Source organism: Lissotriton helveticus, chromosome 2_1 (assembly GCF_964261635.1).
Source record: "Lissotriton helveticus chromosome 2_1, aLisHel1.1, whole genome shotgun sequence".
NCBI lineage: Eukaryota > Metazoa > Chordata > Amphibia > Caudata > Salamandridae > Lissotriton > Lissotriton helveticus.
Window position 1 is genome coordinate 1,246,761,210 of NC_136059.1, and position 19,964 is coordinate 1,246,781,173.

At 44.0% G+C, this 19,964-nt stretch overlaps 1 protein-coding gene across 2 annotated transcripts in view; it reads left to right on the plus strand.

Moving 5' to 3' along the window:
* Positions 1–2,544: 2,544 nt before the first annotated feature.
* The window catches only part of REST (RE1 silencing transcription factor), a 32,751-nt gene continuing 15,331 nt past the window's right edge, over positions 2,545–19,964 (plus strand). Inside the window, exons 1-2 of one of the 2 annotated variants that reach the window (XM_078676195.1) lie at positions 2,545–2,620; positions 9,895–10,790. In XM_078676195.1, coding sequence (XP_078532321.1) covers positions 9,905–10,790 — 886 coding nt within the window. In that variant the 5' untranslated portion in view covers positions 2,545–2,620; positions 9,895–9,904. The other variant, XM_078676194.1, reaches the window with a different exon arrangement.

Genomic DNA, 19,964 nt, shown 5'->3' on the forward strand with positions numbered 1-19,964 from the left:
ATGCATGTTCGCTACTTGTATTTTATTCACTTGATTATCTAATTCCAGCATGGCTACTGGCTACCTCCGGCAGCCGAAGATGCACTAATTAACCGTTTTTATATGCCTGGCCCATTGTAGGTCTTTTCAGCTGATCTGCAGTTAGACTCTAACATATCACCCAGGCCTTTGTAGTCCGGGGCCAGAAGTGTGTTTCAACTAACTTGTTATATCACATTGCAACTTGTACTTTATCAGGTCATGGCCTCAATTTGGTGCACTGTGTTTTACTACGATAGATGTCTGACCATAGCTTTTAGAGGAAAGATGTCTGTATGAAGTGAATAGGTTATAGTATGTCTTCTCGCCACTTGTATTGTTTTAAGAACTCTGTTGTCTTATATTGTGATGGTTTTAAATAACTGGAAACAATAAAAATCTGTCTATTGGCAGATGGAGTCTATAATATTTCACACTGAAAAACGTGTGTATTCTGTAGATTTGCATATTAAGATTTTAAAATCCAATGTAACCTTAGTGGCTGTATAAGTTGAAGTTTTCTATAATTTGTAAATGTACTGCTCATAACTTTGGAGTGCCGCTTATATTCCTTATGACCAATGTGTTTTTACAATAGACTGACCTGTGAGTTTCCTTTAATCAATATGCTGACTTCAGGGTTTTCTTTTCAGGGGTAACTTAGAAAGAATGCTTTTCACGTGTCTGAAAGGACAAAGGAATTCCTCAATGCTGCCAGACAGCTCTGTGATAGAGGCAGGAGTGGGGGGGGGGCACAGGGGAGGGGGCGAGTGGGGGCTACCCTCGAAGAAATTAGTCGGTTCGAGTCAGTTTAATTGGACAAGGACTGGCTGCACAGCACATCTATTGGAATGTCACCTTCAGAAACCCATTGTTCCAGTCAACCACCCCCAAGGAAAAGGAGCGGGCCAGTGCCTACAATCTTCTGAGTTCCATTATTGGACACTTGACCTCCTAGTGTCATTGGCAATGCAATCCTGGGCATGCCATTGTCTTTAGGAGTGCCGCCGAAGCATTTGGGTTTTATAGGTAAAATGTTTAAACATTCTGCACAGATAAACAATCAGTGGTACTTTTTATAACGTTATCGAGGAAAAGGTAAAGGAAGGAGAGCAAACTGATACAATAGCATATGTCTAAATATTTCCAAAGTATATAGTAAAGGCATCCTAACATTAAAATGCTGGTCCAGCTTCCGAGTTTGTTCGACATTTATTAAAGTGAAGGGACAATTTGGAGGATCATACTAGCAAATTGTTTTTTCCCCCAAATTGAGCACATATTCTTGCTTTCAACCATCCATAGTGTCGTTTAAACTATATGCATTTGTTGCTCTTAGAGGCAAGAGAAAAGCTCCTCGCCTTTGAGAAATGATCCATTCTAATTAACGAAACGATTTAACTTGCGTTTGCCCTCGTAAACTGCCTTCCACGCCGACATCCCTCCAACATTGGGAAGATGAGGGCAGGCTTGCTTGTCACTTATTGCAGAATCCAAGTGCACATTTCTAAAATAGAGACGATGTTGAAGATTTGGCTTACTTTAAAATAATTGCCCACTCTGAACGTTGGTTTAAAAGAAACAGATTAATGTTCCTTCCGTAAATTAGTACTTCTCCGATTAAAAACAGTAATTACAGGGCATGTTTGTTATTAAATATTTAACAAATAATCATTCTTAAACAGGCTAACCAAGAAATGCGCAAGGGAGGGGCAAATTAATCGTCCGTAAAAGGTAGAAACTGATAGTTTTAATTCGAACAAAAACTATCACAAAAATACGATCACATTTTTCTAACTGCGTACATTCAACGTGACCGCTGGGAATAGGGGTACGTACATTAAGCATTACAACTCGAGCAAAGTGCCCAACAGTCAGTCAAAAGTTGCATGGTTGGTGTAACTCATTTTGTGAGTATTTAACCAGCGCCATGTGCTGGGATTACTTAAGTAAAGAAGGCTGTGCGTGGACTTCCACGTTAGAGCTTTCTCGGATATCTCTTTGTATTTACAAAATGGCCCCGTCTGATTTAAGTTGGGTTTTCTGTTTCTCGCACACGCCTAGCAGAGCAGTGTCTGGAGAAACGAGTCAGGATGACCTTCATACTGGGTGGGGGGGTGAGAGCCTCGTGTCGGAGCCGCTGGTGGCTGTCGCCTGCTGTTTCTTGACTAACTAACTTCGAGTGGGCCTGCTCCGGCTTCACTTCGCACGCAGGACTTGAAGCAGTGGCGAGCAGGCCTATAGTCCGCTAAACCCACTCCCCGGGTGGCACATGCTTCGGGAGTTAAGGGTAGGGTTTAAAGTGCCCTGGGTGCGGGTGCCCCACGGCGTGCTCGCTCCGCATCAGTCGGCTCGTGTTGTACTAGAGCTGTCTGGACAGCGCCCTGGAGCCTCCTCCTCCCCCCGCCTCCCTCGGCCAAGGAGGGGTTAGGGGGGCCGCGCGGACGCGCGCGCTCAGTCACGCCGCTGCAACTCTTACTCTTAACACGTAGCTCGGCGCTGCCTCGCGACCCAGAGCGCGCGTGCCGATAGAACGAAGCGCGAGACTGAGCGAGCGTTCCGAGCCTGCGCACATCGACACACAGGGGGACGCCGCACGCGGGTGAGTGAGGAGAGCGCGCGCGCTGGAGGCAGCAGTGTGCCGGGGAGCGCGCGCGCTGACTCCCGCTGGAGGTGCGGGGAGCGCGTCGGCCTGTGGTGGAATGTGGCGTCGGCCGGAGTTTTCGGAGAGCTGAGAGGGGGTCGGAGCCGGAGCGAGGCGACCCGCCCGGGGGTGAGAGGCCACTCGGGGAGGGGTGCGGAAGAGGGGGGGCCCTGCCGGTGCCTGGCCCGGGAGAGGCGCTGTCCAGGGCTGATCGGCGCGCGGGGGGAAGGGCCGGAAGCGCGATCAGCACCACGGCCAGGAGGAGCGAGGGGGTGGCGCGGGCAGGCGCACCCGAAATCTCAGTGTTTGAGGGGGGCTTACCGAGCCAGATAAGCGGCCTGCAGTGGGCAGCGACCAGGGGCGCTGGGGGAGTTCCGCGGGGGGTGCAGCTGCTCCCCCACCGTCTCTTTGAAAACTTTTGTTCGCTTCGAACTTGTTTCCAAAGATTCCTCGCCGAGTTCGACTTCCCAACTTCACTCAGCCCTCACCAGCGATGGCGCCGGGCAGGGAGCACTGTCGGAGTCCCCCCGAAGCGCCCCGCTTAACTTTGTTTGACTCTCGGGAGTGCAGCCCCCGGCCCCTGTGCTGGTGGTTTTCAGAAAATGGCCGGATGCAGCTCTCGTAGCCCGGGAGTCCGTGGAACCGCCCGGCCGCCTCGGCAGTGGTCTGATCCTCTCCCTGTGAGGGGCTGTGACCCTGCCCCCCGAGCCCGAGGGCGTCCTGCTGTGTCCGTTCCCACATTTCAGCACCAGGCGCTGCTTCCTGCTGCTCCACTGAACATGATAAAGGCGCTGCTGTTGACTCCCCGGCCACTCCACTTCGTGATAGTTATTAAATGATTTAGGCCTAATCACGAGAGAGAGAGGGCATCTCAAGGCCTTTGTAAAATACGACCGCATGAGTTATTAACAACACTGTTTTTTTTTAAAAGACCTTAATGCCTGCCAACAAGTATTTTTTATAAGAATTATTCCTCCACCACTAGCAATCCCTAACCAACTCACTCCACAAATTAGGATTTGTCACAATTGAGAGCCACTTTTTCAAGGAGCAGACGTGAAAATATATTTTTAATAAATTAGGTTCGTTTTTGTGGTTTTACACAGCGTGGGCCGGTTATTTTCCGCGTTAGATCGTTTTACTGATTGCAGGTCCAACAAAACTACTTGCATAACAACTCTATGCAAACTCTTCATATATTATTACACTAGGGGTGTAATATGGTAATATATGACACGATGTAATATGATAGGCCACAGCTGCTCTGGCTATAAGGTGCATTGCCATTTAAGAGTTATGCTCAGTACAAGAATGCAACATTGTGTTGGTGACATGTCGGATTTGGTTGGCCAAGAAAGTTTGCTATGTCGCATATTCTGGGTACTGCGGCAATGCATGTGACCTGCTTCAGACTCCTCGGCTTGTGCCCGACAACTCTCAACAGCCCAGCTGTCTGTGCAGGCGCTAGACTAATGTTTGTAGTATCTGTTTTGTATTTCCATAGCCCCTAATTATCTTCCAGGAAGCAGCAAACTCCAATAAGACTAGTTTTAACTTCGTGGTTTGAAAAATAATTCATGTCCTTACAAGAAGTTGATCCAGTGGTCAGTACTTCAGTTACATCACTTCGCAGGAGAGCTTGCATGCAGGATTTTGAAGTCACTGTCAAGTTATGGTGACACAACTGACTGAGGATGGGTGGCCATGGCCCTAACTGCTATTCTAAGCCACAGGGTTAGCTACAATAGATTTGGCTTTTGAAGCAGGCATCATTTGGGGTTAAACTACTTATACGCTGTTACTCCATCATTATAGAGTTGTCACTCTACAAAGCCTTGGTAGCAGACCCTTTGGTAATCAAGTAGGTAATTCTAAAATCACGAAAGCTGCACCCTCATATGATCAAATAAACAGCCACAATGGAGCCTGGCACTAGTACACTTGCATATGAGTAACTTGCCTTCTCAGTGCAGTTCATGATGGCGATCCATAAGTTGACATGCTGCCGTTGGCCTACGCCAACCATGGCAGTCGTGTCCGCTGCCTGCCGAGATAGCAACACAGCCTATGTGCACTGGCTGAAGGCCTCTCATGCCTCTTACTCACTTTGCCTGAATTTGACATGTTTTTGGTGCTGAAAAGAGCATGCCTTGCCTTATAGTCTGACTCTTCACTGGAGCAAGTCCAGAATAGCCCCCATGTATTCGAAGTTGGCTCCAGCTCGTATATAGTATGCGCAGGTTGACTCTCTCAACCTGCACATCATTGAATCTCATGCCATTTTTCTTGCTTGGGGAGCTGCATTAAAGTAGTGTTTGCTGGCTTTAAGATCTTTACGTTAGGTAGACCATCATGTGTGTTCATCATAACAATGACCCATTGCAGATTTCCTTGTCGGAGTATGTTAATAAAGTTGGCTGCATCCAAGATTCTTGGAACAGTGTGAAAAAAGAGAGCTATGTCAATCTAACCTATTCCCCGTCATCCATATGTTTGGTGTTTCAAAAATACATGTCCATTAAAGTGTAGGATCAACTGCATTATCAGGTTGTGTCACTACCAGAGAGTTCCTTGACTACAGGAGACAAGGCCGATCTTGTGTGATGTTCCGAATTCGGAGCTACTCAACCAGGGCTCGAGTCAGGGGTACACGCCCCCCCCTTTTCAGAGGGTGGACGCCTTACCCCCGCCAAGAAGTTGGGCCCCACAGAAATATGCTGAACTTGTCCCAGTGTAATTTTCAGGCACCGGAACACGTTCAGCAGCACCTGCACGTTGCCTGCTTTACATTCCCAGCAGCAGCATGCAGGGAGCCTTTTTTCACCTCCAGTTGGGTCGAAGTTAACCGCTTCGATGCGGCGGCTTTTCCCGCTGTGTGCGGCAATTTTCAAAAAGCCGCGTTAGATGACTAGCTCAGCTCGTCATCCGCACATTAGCGCCGTAGCTGATGACGAGCTGAGCTCGTCATCAGCATCCAAGGGGTTAAGGGGCCATCCGGCCTCCTTTTGTTTGTATATGCTGACTGGGGGCCGTCTGGAACCTTACCTTTAAATGTAAATGCCACAGAGGGAAATAAAGGCACACAGCTTGCATTCTCTTCACAGATACTTTGGAGAGGCATGCTTTTGCCTTGGTTCTGTCCCTGTATATAAATGCATACACTGTAGACTGTCAGATGGGTTAGTCTGTCCCAGTATGTACACAAATAATTAAAATTGCACAGTTTTATTTCTTTTATGGCGCTATGTCGTGATGTCATGAGGTCATTTTCATATTGTCTTACTGATCAGTCCCCCTACTTCTTTTTTTAGGACTTGTGCCCTGTACTCAACACAGTGTGATGAAGAGTGGCATACCGAGTGGGAGTTATTGTGTTGTCAAATATAGAGATGTGTATCATGTTACTTGCTCTTTGAAGTCATTGCTATTGTGAGAAAATGGCTATTAAATATCGATAAAAAGTTAAATCTGATATTCTATATAGGTTTGTAACTCTTGCGCTTCTACATATGAGTTCACAGAAATTAACTATCTGGCTATTACTTATTAATGGTGTTTTCCAGAAGTCTAATTGTGGTGTTTACTTTCTTTGGAAATGGGTATTTTACTGGAGTATCATTGCTCCACATCCCAGCAATCTCCGCACAATGTGATCTGAGTGATATTGCGCCTGCTGCTGCAGTCCCATTTTAGTCCTGACCTGACAGCACAGTTGTCAGCTTGTCGTATTGCTGTCAATGCTCATAAAGCATTGGAAAAGTGAATGTGTCTGGCCTTGGCAACATTATGAAAAGTTTTTTTCCAATGGAAGCATATACCCCAAAAATAACAAAAAAGACATGCAGCCCCCTAAACGTGACTGCCATATTGCTTACAGTAAAACAATTTATATTGAAAACATTAATTGATGCATCCACTTTACTAGTGAGGTTTTATAAATAAGCCTTTCAGTCGGACTTTGTATTTTATTATTATTATTTTGTGAAAGAGACCGAAATAAATCATGTAAAGCAGTGTTTCCCAAACTGTGGTCCGCGGACCCCCAGGGGTCCGTGACACATTCCCAGGGGGTCCGTAGGCAACAGTTTTAAAAGCACAGAAACATTTCTTGTATAATTAGCAGCTTTCCAGCAACAATAAAAGTGTCAAGAGAATGCCAGTGATTAATGTACCTGCTGGAGAGTGAGGAGAGTTTTGTTCAGTGGCAGCTTTGATTTAACTAATGTAGCACAGAGGGTTAATGTGCCTACTGCAAAGAATGTGTAACATGCATCTTAAAAAGCAGCCTTTTATGTGCCTAGGTTCGTGGTCACTGCTTTTGTCACAGAGATTCCTTTATTACTGTGCACTTCATAAGTGACAATCGTAATCTAGCAGAGGGACCTATAAACTGTCATCAAAGAGCTGCTTGCAAACTGCATGGTACCAGTTAGTAACTTATATTTTGTCCCAGTTATTCGTTATCCTGATGCTGCTAAAAAGATATATTTGGGTGGAAATAAATTGTTAATGTTAAAGTCAATGCTAGCCACTGTGTTATGCTCTGAATCCTGAGTTTGTGCTTTTCCAGACCAAGCACTCTGTAAACATTTTATATACACACTGATTTACATGTATGATTCAATGTCTCTATATGTGTGTGATGTAAAGTGGTCTGACATCCTACAATGGTATGAGAGATGCTACAAATCAAATGAAATACATGTGACAGAGGGGCTATTACTTCAATATAAAATACTAAGGTCCAGATGTACGATCTGTTTTTGTATGCGCGAATGGGTTCGCAAACCCGTTTGCGCATGCAAAAACCTATTGGGCCATGTACATAGCCTATTTCGCGAGTCGCATGCGACTCTCTAAATAGATTTTGCAACTTGCTATTTGGAAGGGGCATTCTCTTCCAAATAGCGAGTCTCAAAACCATGTACAAATGTTTTGCGATCGCAAACAGTCACTATTACCACCTACTTCAAGTAGATGGTAATGCATTCGCAAATGGGAAAGGGTCTCCCAAATGCATGCTAAATAATTTTTGAAGGTCAGGCAGTGGTCCCAGGGACCTCTGCCTGCCCTTAGAATATGAAACGAAAACGTTTCATTTTCTTTTTTTTTTTTTTTAAATGCATGGTAAACAGGCTGCTTTTTTTTTTTTTTAAACTGCTTTATTTAAAAGCAGTCCGAGACATGGTGGCCTGCAAAGCCCAGCAGGCCACCATCGCTGGGAGGGCTGGCATTCCCAATGGGCTCGCAAATTGCGAGAGGCTCATTAATATTAATGAACCTCGCAATTTGCGACCCCATTGGGAATCCCAAACAGCGTTAAACAAACTGTTGTACATTTCATTTAGCGACTCGCAATTTGCCACTCTCAATGTGTCTCCAATTGCAAGGCGCTAAATGAAATGGTCGTACATCTGGCCCCAAAATCCTTAGTACTTTGAGTATTTGTTTTGTGTGCACACGTGTGTATTTTTTTCGAATTACTGTTTTAACCACTTGGCCGCGGCGGTAATTCCGCCGTGGCGCTAGGGGGCACGGGGGGCCGCGCGGCGCCGCCATGCTAATGTCGGAACCACTCCGTCACGAGCCGCGGTGGCGCTGTGCTTGTGACGAAATGGTTCCGTCACTGCCAGTCCCGCTCAATAGAACGCGCCGCGCGGGCGCGAAATCAGCGCCACGCAGGCGCGGTGGCCGGGCCATGACGGAACCATTCCGTCACCAGCACAGCCCCGCCGTGGCTCGTGACGGAATGCTTCCGTCACGAGCGCGCAAGGGGTTAATGTTTGAAATTTAACTCATACAAATTGTATGGGGGTCCCCGGCTTCCAGTGGCGACTCAATGGGGGTCCTCAGGAGTCAAAAGTTTGGGAACCACTGATGTAAAGCACTCAAGCTGCAGACTGCTAAATAGTTGCATTGTCACTTCAGCACTTTATTACAGCAACTTTAAATGGGAGATATAAAATAAGTCGTCTTCTAACTGAGCACCCAAAGGGCAGGCAAAATAAACGACTGGTATTTGAAGTTAATATAAAAAGAAAAAAGACAGACTGAACAAGGGTTGTCCCTGGAAAGATAGAACTTTTTTAGGTGGAAGTGGATAACATGAATATGCTTTTATGCAATCACTAACGTGAAGGGAGCCAGTGGGTATAGTAGGTTGACTCATTGGCCATGCTATGGTGGGTGGAAGCAAACCGTGAGTGTCTTTAAAAGATTAGTGGATCAATCTAGCTGACGAAAACCCCTCTGTGTATGCATGTTGGAGACGCAGCAGTCTACTGAGTCCTCTAAAGCTGCTTCAAAGTCTTGGCCTGAAAACTATGTTATGGCTCACCGCATAAGATTATTGCTCCCTCACTTCATGCTTTTGGCTGTTGGGTGTATCATGCCATCTTCCAGGAAGTAGTTTTCAGGTCTACAACTCCTATATGCATTATACACAGAAAGCAAACTTTTTGCTCTTGTTTTTACCGACCTTAATAAAGTCAGTAGGGCAGGCTTTAATATGATAAACAACATTCGTAATCTATGCATGTAAAGTGCATTTGTGAATGTCTGTGTGCACATGCGTTGGCGCATTAAAGCCAGACCAATTGGCTTTGCAAATTCCTGTTTCTACTCCCTACTGACCATGCCTTCCTCCTGTTTTTTTTCTTCTTTGTTAATCTTATGATATGCTGAAGACACCAAACCTGAAATATAAGTCTGTGAGGTCCCTATTTCATCCTCTATTGCATCCTCTATTGCACACTAGATAATGTATACATTTCAATTGGCCCCTTCTTCTGACCCCGTACTAGTGGTCCGGTCTGCTTTCTGGACAGTTAATTGACACAAAACCTTTATGGCAATGCAAAATATGTCTCTATTCTGTATACTCACTATAGTTTGGCTGCTCCTCCTGGTCATCACTTTGATGTCTACGCTATTAAACTACGAAAGTAAATATGTTGTCATTATTTCTGCGAAGTACAGTGCGATAGTCCTATTGGATCTATTGCTTTAATATTTAACTACGAAAGTCATTTTAACTACTGTGTTGGTGCACGTTTTGAAGCAGCTAGGAAAATCTATGCAACCGTACACTGTCTTAGCTTAATACTAGGTAGATTTGTGATCGGAAGTTGTATTTTCAAAACCATATGCCAACTTTACCATATTAAAGTATTCGAAGTGCCACTCTTGTTTTTGTACAGTTGAGTGAAATTAATCTCCTTTTTTCATTGCAGAATTGCCATCATGGCTACCCAGGTGCTAAGCCAGTCTGGGAGTAATTGCTTCTTTGTTGGCAATACAGATATGGGGATGACCATGGCTTCTGGCATGTACGACCTTTCTAAAGCAGAGCTGGCAGCACCTCAACTCTTCATGCTGGCAGATGTTGCCCTGACTGGTGAGATTGGGAGCAGCTGCTCCGAGTACCATGTTGAGGAAGAAAAACAAATGGCTGAACTGAGCACTGTCCAAGATGGTAGTTTTTCAGACAGTGAAGGAGACAGTTTGACTGCCCAGTGCACAATGGAGATTGATTGTGAGGGAAATGAGCGAATGTGTAGTGAGGATTCTGAAAATCAGAAAGATGGATCCTGTAGTATTTCAGAATCGTCAACCGTGAGCAGTGTGGATGGAGATCAGAGAATGGGCACTGCGGATCCCCCTGGGCTCACTGACGAGAAAAACAAATATTCAAAGAGCAAGCCATTCCGTTGCAAGCCATGTCAGTACGTGGCTGGATCAGAAGAAGAGTTTGTTCTTCACATTAAGGTTCACAGCGCACAGAAATTCATTGCCGAGGAAGATGCAGAAAAACTAGCCCAGGCAAAGGAAGCTGAATCGGGCACGCCAGAAGAGTCGGACTTAATGAAAGGACCTATTCGCTGTGAACGGTGTGGGTACAACACTAGCCGATACGACCACTATATGGCTCATTTGAAACACCACAACCAAGTGGGTGACAACGAGAAGGTGTTCAGCTGTCCCATTTGCACGTACAATACAGTTAGTGAATATCATTGGAAAAAACATCTAAGGAACCATTTCCCGCGAAAAGTATACTCCTGCCATGAGTGCAACTATTTCTCAGACAGGAAGAACAATTATATTCAGCATATACGCACTCATACAGGTGAGATTGCTCTTTTATCCCATCTCTTACAGTGTGTGATCTCTTCAGAAGGGGGGTGTTCTCTTTGAATGTTCATGCAGCCGGACGAAGGTCATAATATTAGGTGTATTTTCAGTGTTGCGTGTTCTTCTGCCTTTGCTCATTGATCCATCACATGATCAGTAGGTTTAGTGGTCTGTGTTGGATGGCATGCACACGTACACAGGCTTTGTTTCTTTGAGGTGCTGTGCACATAAATTCTGCAAGGAAACCTGCATTAGCACCGCTGCTCTTATGTCCTGCGCTAGAACCACTGCTTTTATGGATCCCAACTTTGTCCTAGGTGTCAACCTCATGCAGTATAATAGCAGCCGTCGTGTGGAGGCAAGTCCGATTTCATGACTTGTGAATCCATGGGTATAAGGGGGATAATATATAATGTATATGAATCTTACAAATATGGAGGGGGCATTTATGTTTTTAATGTACAGAGTATGATCTGAAGTGGATGAGTTTTTCCATTTGAGACATAGCACAGATCCTTTATGGTTAGTGTCAAGCACTTTTGCACTACTGACTTTTAAGTTCTCTCATCGAGAAGGATGGAAGTTGTAAGTGGTAGATAAATGCGTACTAACAATGCTGACAGTGTTTCACTGCTGTATTCAGTTGCTTGTACCCCATGCTTCCACCTGATGGTTGGCTGCCTAATTTAAGCACCAAATTTCTCTCATGTTTCGTCGTGTTATTGTTTAGTCCGGTTAGTCTCTGGCATTGAATTGTATGAGGGAGACTGTCTATTTTGCAGGGAATGGTGCTATGTGGAAACATACCCTTCTAACAAATTCTGTCAAATGTTGTACTTTTTATTTTTTGTTGTGGATCTTGGAGTTATAAAACTCCCTCTGGAGAAAACCATTTTTTAAACCTATTTTTTATTATTTTCCAGTAAGATAGAACAGTTAGCACTTTACATACATTGTATGTAAAGCACTTTACATACATTGTATGTAACACTAGTCTTCAACAGCAAGCCTAGACCAGAGCCAGGAGACCACATTTGAGCTGAACTGTTGCAACTTCCAACTGTCCTCAGATGTCCGATCATCAACGCTAGTTAGGCACAGCAACGCTAGTTAGGCGATCAGTATTTTCTACCTAACAATGGGGCAGAAGAAGACCTTGGTTTACGGTACAGATTTGAAAATAGTGGTCATTAGACCCTAGGCAAAACATGTATATAATGAAAATAAGCCAGACGCAGTCCTAGTCACATTTTATCATTAGGCATCATATCAAAGAGAACTTTTTCTGTCAGCAAAGGGTCCTCATTTGAATGAAACAAACTATAACAAAACAGAGAGTGACATAACAGCCCAAACTCCACATATTAGTCCCAACCTAGGGATGTCAACCTACATATAATATATAGCAACAATGACCAAACGTTCCAGCGTAAGCATTGCACCGGGTACAGTACCTCTTATGTACTTTGCTTACAGTAGTCCCCAAAAGTAGATGTTCCTTATCTGCTATATGCGTCACCATCTGTGTATATCTAGTGTAAATCCAATTCAATGTTTCAATAGTCCACATAGGGCCCGATTTACAAGTTGAGGCATTATTTATCGCCTATTTTAACGATACCAGAGGTTTTTCAGAAGAGTTTTATATACCACGAACTTGACCCGAGACATCAGCTATCAGAGCACTTTACATGAGCACAAGTTTCGTTACAGATGGACACATTCATTTTTGTTAGGCACAGGGAGATTAAGTGATTTGCCCAGAATCACAGGATGTTGAGCTGTGTTGCTGAAATTCGAACCCGGTTCCCCAGCTTCGGGGTCGACCGCTCTAGCTGTAAGGCTACATCCTCTCCCAATTATGTTATTTATCGGATGTGATAACACCTATTACGAGTCCATGAGGAATAACATGCTGATTTGGGGGTTTAATGCACCAGATTCCGCTTGATACAGTAAATAGCGCATGTTTTCCCCTGTTCAATATCGGCAGGTTACCTTCAAACCTGTAATTTTGACCCAAGTGTAACCAGGGGCTAAAGCATGGGTTGGAATATTACGAGCAACTCGTAATTAGGCCCTTGGAATAATAACCCCTTCGGTGCTCATGGCGGAACGGTTCCGTCATGAGCGTCGGTTGGCCTGTGCTCATGACGGAACCGTTCCGTCATGAGTCCATAAGCCCAATAGAACGTTCAGCACAGCGCACGAATTTGCGCCGCGCTGAAGAGGTTAAGAGGAACCTGGATCACATAAACCCGATGCCTCTAGAAATTTAGGGATGCGATCAGAACCCATGCCAATCTACCTTCGGGTTTTCATGTATGTATGAAAAGGGGCCCATATTCTTTTGAATCCGGAAACCCTATCCTCCTCCACAGCAGTCAATGTTTCCATTTTCTATAGTGACCACACACTTCCACATCTGGATTGATGGGGCAGTGTGGGCCCTCCATTGCCGAACCACCTTAAATCTGTACAAACATTCATTTTGCGAAACTTCAAAATGTAACCTGCATCTAGCCATAAATATTTCTATGTATTGATCTTTAACTTATCAAGAAAATATATTTAAAAGAAAATATTGACAAACTCCCAATATCCATATGCAGTAGGGCAAAGCTATAGCCCCCCAGGAGCCTGAGTGTTCAAGCAGTACAACAAAATATAATTTAAAGAACACCAATTCATGGTACCTAAATCTATGTATGGGCAATGTATATTTATTAAAGAAATCAAGAATAATAGAACCTATCCAAATAGGGGTTTAAAAAATTGTGTGTAATCATTTTTTATTTCTTTACAAAATGTTGATGCAGTTTATACAGTAGAATCTGTATTCAGCAATAATGCCATAAAAGTTCACATAAATGCAATTCACATAAAAGAACTCTAAAAAGCGGTAAAAACAATAAAAGTATTTGAAAAACATTATAAAAGACCATTTAATAAATAGTTCTTAAATAGCAGCATAATCTGTAAACATTAATCCCGTTTTTATTTTTTATTATTTTTATACAAGAAAAACATTTGCAAACAGTTGTTACGGGGTTAGTTTAAGAGGAAACAATTGCCCTTTATACATCGCAGTTTATATAGCTAACCCCTAATGGCATTCTTTATTGAAGAAGAGAGAAAGGCAGACTGAAGAGAGCAGGAAGCAAGGGGTGAAAAAAGAGATAGGGACAGGTAATGAGACGTTCTTCTTTCCATGAAAAGGCTAGGCCGGCGAACCATACCCTGGTATTCCCCATGATCGTAATACCAAGACAATTGTATTTAACTGGTCTGTAAACATTTATAATCATATTATTCTGAACAGGCTGCAGCCAAATAACTTGTGCTTTTGGATTCCACTAGAAGATTAACACCTTATTTAAGAATGCCACTAAGTTGCAAGGTGTAGTTAAACTATTTTCTGATGGATCACATTACCAATAACAAAGGCCAATGCAATACAATATTCATAGCCCTACACTGCCCTGTCTGTTTAAACATGCTCACAGTGAAAAACAGAGCACAGCAAATACGATCAAGGGTGATGTATTGGATCTGAGGATTCTAGAAACAATCATAAAGCCCCAAATCCCGATATTTCGATAGAGTGGTAGAGTATGTCAATGTTAACTGGATTTGTAAAGCGCAGCTGCTACCCTAAGGTGTCCTGTCGCTAAGGTGAGGTCCTACCCGTGGGATACCTGAGTGGGTGTAGCTGGTTAGTTGTGAAAGAGCCATGTTTTTAGGGACTTCCTGAAGGCCAACAAATTGGTCGTACTTCTTAGATGTAGGGGGAGCCTATTCCAGGCATTAACTGCATTGGCGGTGAAACTTCTGCCCCCCATTTTGATTTTTTTATTCGTGGTGTTGTTACAAGCTTGGCCTCTGATGAACAGAGTGTTCTTTTTGGTATATACCAGCGGAGTTGTTGCCTTAAAAAGTCAGACCCAGATCCTTACAGGGCCTTGAACACCAGACAAAGTGTCTTAAATTGGGTGCGCTTTTTGACTGGTAGCCAGTGGAGTTTTTTCATAGATGGGGAGATGGATGCATACTTAGGGATACCAGTAAGGAGTCTAGCAGCAGCATTCTGCAGCATTTGCAATTTATGCATGGAGTCTTCTTGCAACTTGAGTATTGACCATTGCAATAGTCCAGCCTGGACAATACCAGGGCTGAGACTACTATTTGTTGTGCAACTTTCGGAAGTAGGCGGATTATTTTCCTACAGGTTCTGAGAATGAGTTAGGTGGTTGAGGTCACTGCGTTGATCTGGTCTTTAAAGCTTAAAGTGTCATCATACACAGAATACACTTCTTCCTATGATTATGATAACGTTGACAAAAGAATAAGATATGGTTAATGTCTGGGGACAAAGAGGGCAAGCTATACCTTGGTTGGTATCCGCGTGCCCTCATTTAGCGGTAAATGTACGCAATGATAAGGTCCCGAAACAAAATGTAACGTACAAGGTTTTTGCCAACGGGGCTTCATTAGAGTCAATGTATTCTTCCATAAGGAAGGTATCTCTGAATTCCAAGAAAGCTGGAGTCAAAGCACCCATACTCCTGCCCGATCTCAATTCTCCATCTATATGCCTCCAATAATTCCCCGTGAGAGCAGTCTTTGGCACACCAGCCATGGTTTCCTGGATTCGACCACAGATGTTCACACCCCAGCTTTGTTAGGTAGTTATTATAATACCCAAACAGGGGATCCTAGATACTCAAGGATGCCTGAGTAGATCCTCCAATCCCGCCTGATACAGGGCCAAATCCACAGAGGCCCATACCTGTCTTCAATACAGCAAAAGTATAAAAGCTGCTTTGTGGGCGATAGACCTACGGCCAAGATCCAACTGTAGTGGCAGGAGTGGGGTACTAGTAGGGATATTTGTCAGAGTTCGCAAAAAATGATTCTCAACCACCTCCAAAGCAGTGACCTTCTCATGTCCCCATAGCTCTCCCCATATAATGAGCCTAGAAGTGCTTGTAGGTTGAAAATCTGCATGGCCATGAATATTGGTCAAAAGCAGGAACCCTTAAAACACCTCACAATGCCTCTGCATAATGGTCAAGCTGCAACTTGCTCTTGTGGAGTTCCTGTGCAATTCAGTCAAAATTCTCCATCCGGGTAAGACCCAGATACTCGAGGGAAGCACCATTCAGATTCTGGTTTGGGTAGGTTGTGTGGCTAGGAATAAAGACCATATACTTGGTCTTTTGAAGGTTGATCTCCAGCCCTCTCTGCTCACAGAAGACACCAAACTGGTCTAGGATATTTTGAATACCCAATATTTGCATACCAGTATGGTGTCGTCAGCGAACAGGAGCGCTGGGATCTTCCTGCACGCTACGCTCGGGCGTCACGGTTGCACTTCTGTGACTGAGCTACCAGGTCATTAATGTATAATGGAAACAAGGTTGGGGGAAGGACACCGTCCTGCCTTACCCCCCTGAATGTTGTCAACTCCCCATATTTGCAGTACCTACCGTGTGCATAGTTCTTCTGATGCAACCTCCTGATGACATCAACAAGGTATCTCTGGGCATCCTGATGGATTAGAACTTTCCAAAGGGCCTCCTTTGCCACAAGATCAAAGGAGGTGCGGAGGTCAACAAAGACTACATAGAGCTGACCACCTCTCACGACAATTTACTTTCAATATACGAGCTGTAGTTGAAATACTTGGTCTATGGTACTGGTCCCTGATCTGAACCCTGCATGAAGAGGGGTTAGAAGACCCACACCCAGCCCATCCAACAATAAGCGACTAATGATAATTTTGGGAGCTTCCTATAGGGCATATTGGCTAGTATTTGGATGACCGGGACCGCAAGCCTTTCATGTAATTTGGTATGAACTTGGCCCTTGCCCAAGTGGGGTGAATGAGCAAGCCTTCCAAAATACAATTGAAATATATAACAAAGTAATGTCCACAAATGTCAAAATCTGCCTTGAACAAGTCCCCAGGCACTTTATCTCACCCCTGAGCTTTTCCTGGAGTGATCCATTCTATGACTTTGGTAAACCTCCCTGATGGTAATGGGGAGAAATTCACATCCTCTCAGTTAAGGCAGGGTCTCGTTATATAAGTCATTCCGTGTGCAAGCAGTCACTACTATCTTCACAGGGAGGCCCTTAGTACAATCAGGGTGAATCTTTGCCTCATCAATGGGTCCGCCCCCCCCCCGGCATACAGCCCTGAAAAGTGGTCAATCCATGCTATTGCAGAGATGCTAGAGTTCAACTGGACAGCTGATTCCAAAGTCCTGTCGACCAAAATATACCAAAACAAGTGCTGATCTTTCTCTGCATTTATTTTTATTTATTTATAAATTCAACAGGGCTTCTCATTTCTCCTTCTCATACTTTTGCTTGGCCCTGACTATCGAAGCTTTATAAGAGGCCCTTGCTTTCTTGATTAAATCCTTCTGTCCCCTCTTAATGCCATCTGAGAGTGATCTCCGGGCCACCCTACATTGTTTGAAATACCACGAAGCCACTTTAGCCTACCTAGGGAGGGGCCTGGATTCCACCAAATGTTAATGAAAAAAATCATTAATTCATATGCGGACAACAAAAACGGCTTCACATATATATATATATAAACAAATAGGAAGCAGTCGCAGACGTTATTGGAAAAAATACATTTTTTCCCAGTGTAAAAAAACATAAATTACCATCCATAGCAATGGTACTAAGTGTCAGTTTGCAGTTAGACATTGAAATTAGTTGGCAAGCATTTCTACATTGTGGACTGTTGTCTTTGAATCGTACAGGAGTTCCATACATAAGTCTGTGTTAGTCACTTATGAGCTAGTACAGCAGGAAAACAAGACTGCATAAAAATATACAGCTGTTCAAGTGTGCCTAATGTCAGAAGGGGTTGTTTTGTTATGATAGGTAGCAAAATTGTGGTGTAGTCTCATATAAAATACTTGTCCTACACAAAAAAAAGTTGCATTTCTATTATTTTACACTGTTTTCACTAAATGGCAGTAATTAGCCATCTGTAATTAAACCGACATTGGCTAAGACAATACCTGCCACTGCAGGTCCACTTTTTATACCAATCTAACTGAGATCTCCTGTTTGATGGTAGAACCCTCCAAACATCTGACTGATTGGTGAGGACTCTACCATCTGGATCGCACCGTATTCATATTATTATGTCCAATTGTATCAGTGTGGCGTGCGGCCTCTTTAAGTAAAATAAAGCTTATATTGAATAACACACAGTTTTCTAAATATGCTACTGAGCCAGATTTGTTTGTAGCTGGCAATTCGACTCCTGCCTTTAATGTAATAAATGCTACCTTGGGTGCTCCTAGAGCATGGCAATGCTGTGTCGGAAGAGAAGGGCAACAGCTTTCTGCTATTCATGTTGCAAATGTAGTCGCCCATTTGCCATCCCTGATGGAGCACATTAACTCCCCACGAGATTTCTTGGTCTGTATTTTTAACCTCGTCTGCAGGAGGTAGTACGTGGGTGTCCAATATGTACAAGGGGCCTTCATTTTCAAAAAGTAGTATTCCGGCTGCAATTTGCAGCTGCCAGACGCTAAAAAAGGGAAAGGACCAAATAGTACCCCATGTTTGCGGCAGAGTTGGTTGTCTTAGTGTATCACCAAATTTGTGACAAGCTGGCAGACTTCCTGTACCGCAGTGGAAATGATGCCAATGGGTGACTAAACCTGGTCCCCTCAGCCTCTCACAGTTGTTGCATTAGAGCATATACGTTTGCAATCATATATCCTAGGTTGTTCAGGGTTCTTTATATTCATAAACATTGTGTCACCCGTTTCTCATTTTAATATTGCTAAGATCTTTGTGAAGTGCACGAATATTAATCTGAAATAGGAAATCATGCATAATCATTTCCTCCTCACCCGCCCCCACTTCCTTTTGTCTATTCTGTTTTCTATATTTTATGGTATACCTTATTGTGCCTTACATGCGAAGCTTATGAGTGCCGCAGATTGTACCCAGACCTATTTTTCCTGTGAACATGATGGTAGTTTGTGACTAAATGAATATAAATAAAGAATTTAAAAAACAGTGAGGAGTTGAGGGCGGGGAGTATGTTGCAGCAAGAAAAAAGGGAATATTGTGGTCGCGGGGCTTAAATTTAAGAAAAAGAAAAAAACAAATAGCTGAGCTGAAGGGAAGCAATAGACGAGCATCAAAGGGGAAGAGGTGATGGCGGTGATCACGGTAAACGCAGAAGAACACCAGCGCACGCAGGAGAGAACAAAGCACATAGTGTACTGAACTGTAGCACGTTCTAAGCCAAAGTAAAAAGTAGTTAACTGAAGGCGAGTAGCAAGAGGAAACAAGCCATCAAATTAAAATAATGGGTAAGAAGTTATACTGCAAGAGAGGAACGGACACGAGAGGAGGAAGTAAAACCATTGAGTAAGAAGGAAATAAATTAGAGTGACAAGAAAGCCAGCCAGTAGTGAGCAGTGGGCTGGCCCAAAGCTCAGTGTGAGTGTTGGTATTCTCCACAATAAGGGGTCATTTACGATGTCGTTCGGAAAGCATTCTGACCAAATCAGTCTCGGAATGGTTTCCGACTGAATCTGATCCGGGGAGTCCTACCTATCGATTACGATTGTTCCGAATACGATTCGGTCAGACTTCCATTGGCTTCAATGGGAGCCTGTGTTCCGACCGAATACACAGGCTCCCATTGAAGAAAGGGGTGGATGGGGAAAAGCGTGGTGCCTGCCACACTGTGCATGGTTGCAAATAGTGGTCCCTTGGGTCCCTCTTCTTGCTCCGTTCAGCAGCCGACAGCTCGAGTTCGACAGCAGGTCCGTGCTGAAACAACCGTATCGGAAAGTCTGTCCGAATCTGACAACGTAATCGCTCGGTCGGAAATGCAGACCGTTGACATGTACGAGTCGCACCAAACTACTTGGTTCCTCCGAGTGTCATTCGGAACCGACTCGGAAAGTCCGAACTCTCTCAACATCGTAATCAGTGGTTTGGAACGCTATCCGAATCGGTCAGAAAGACGGGTTCCGAATCGCATTCGGCAGAGCTGAATCGGATTCGGCAGAGCCGAATCCGATAGACAACGTAATGGACCCCATAGACTTGCACAACAGACAGTTAAAGGCTGTCTGTAGGTGAGACCTAAAATCAATACAGCATCCACTGAAGA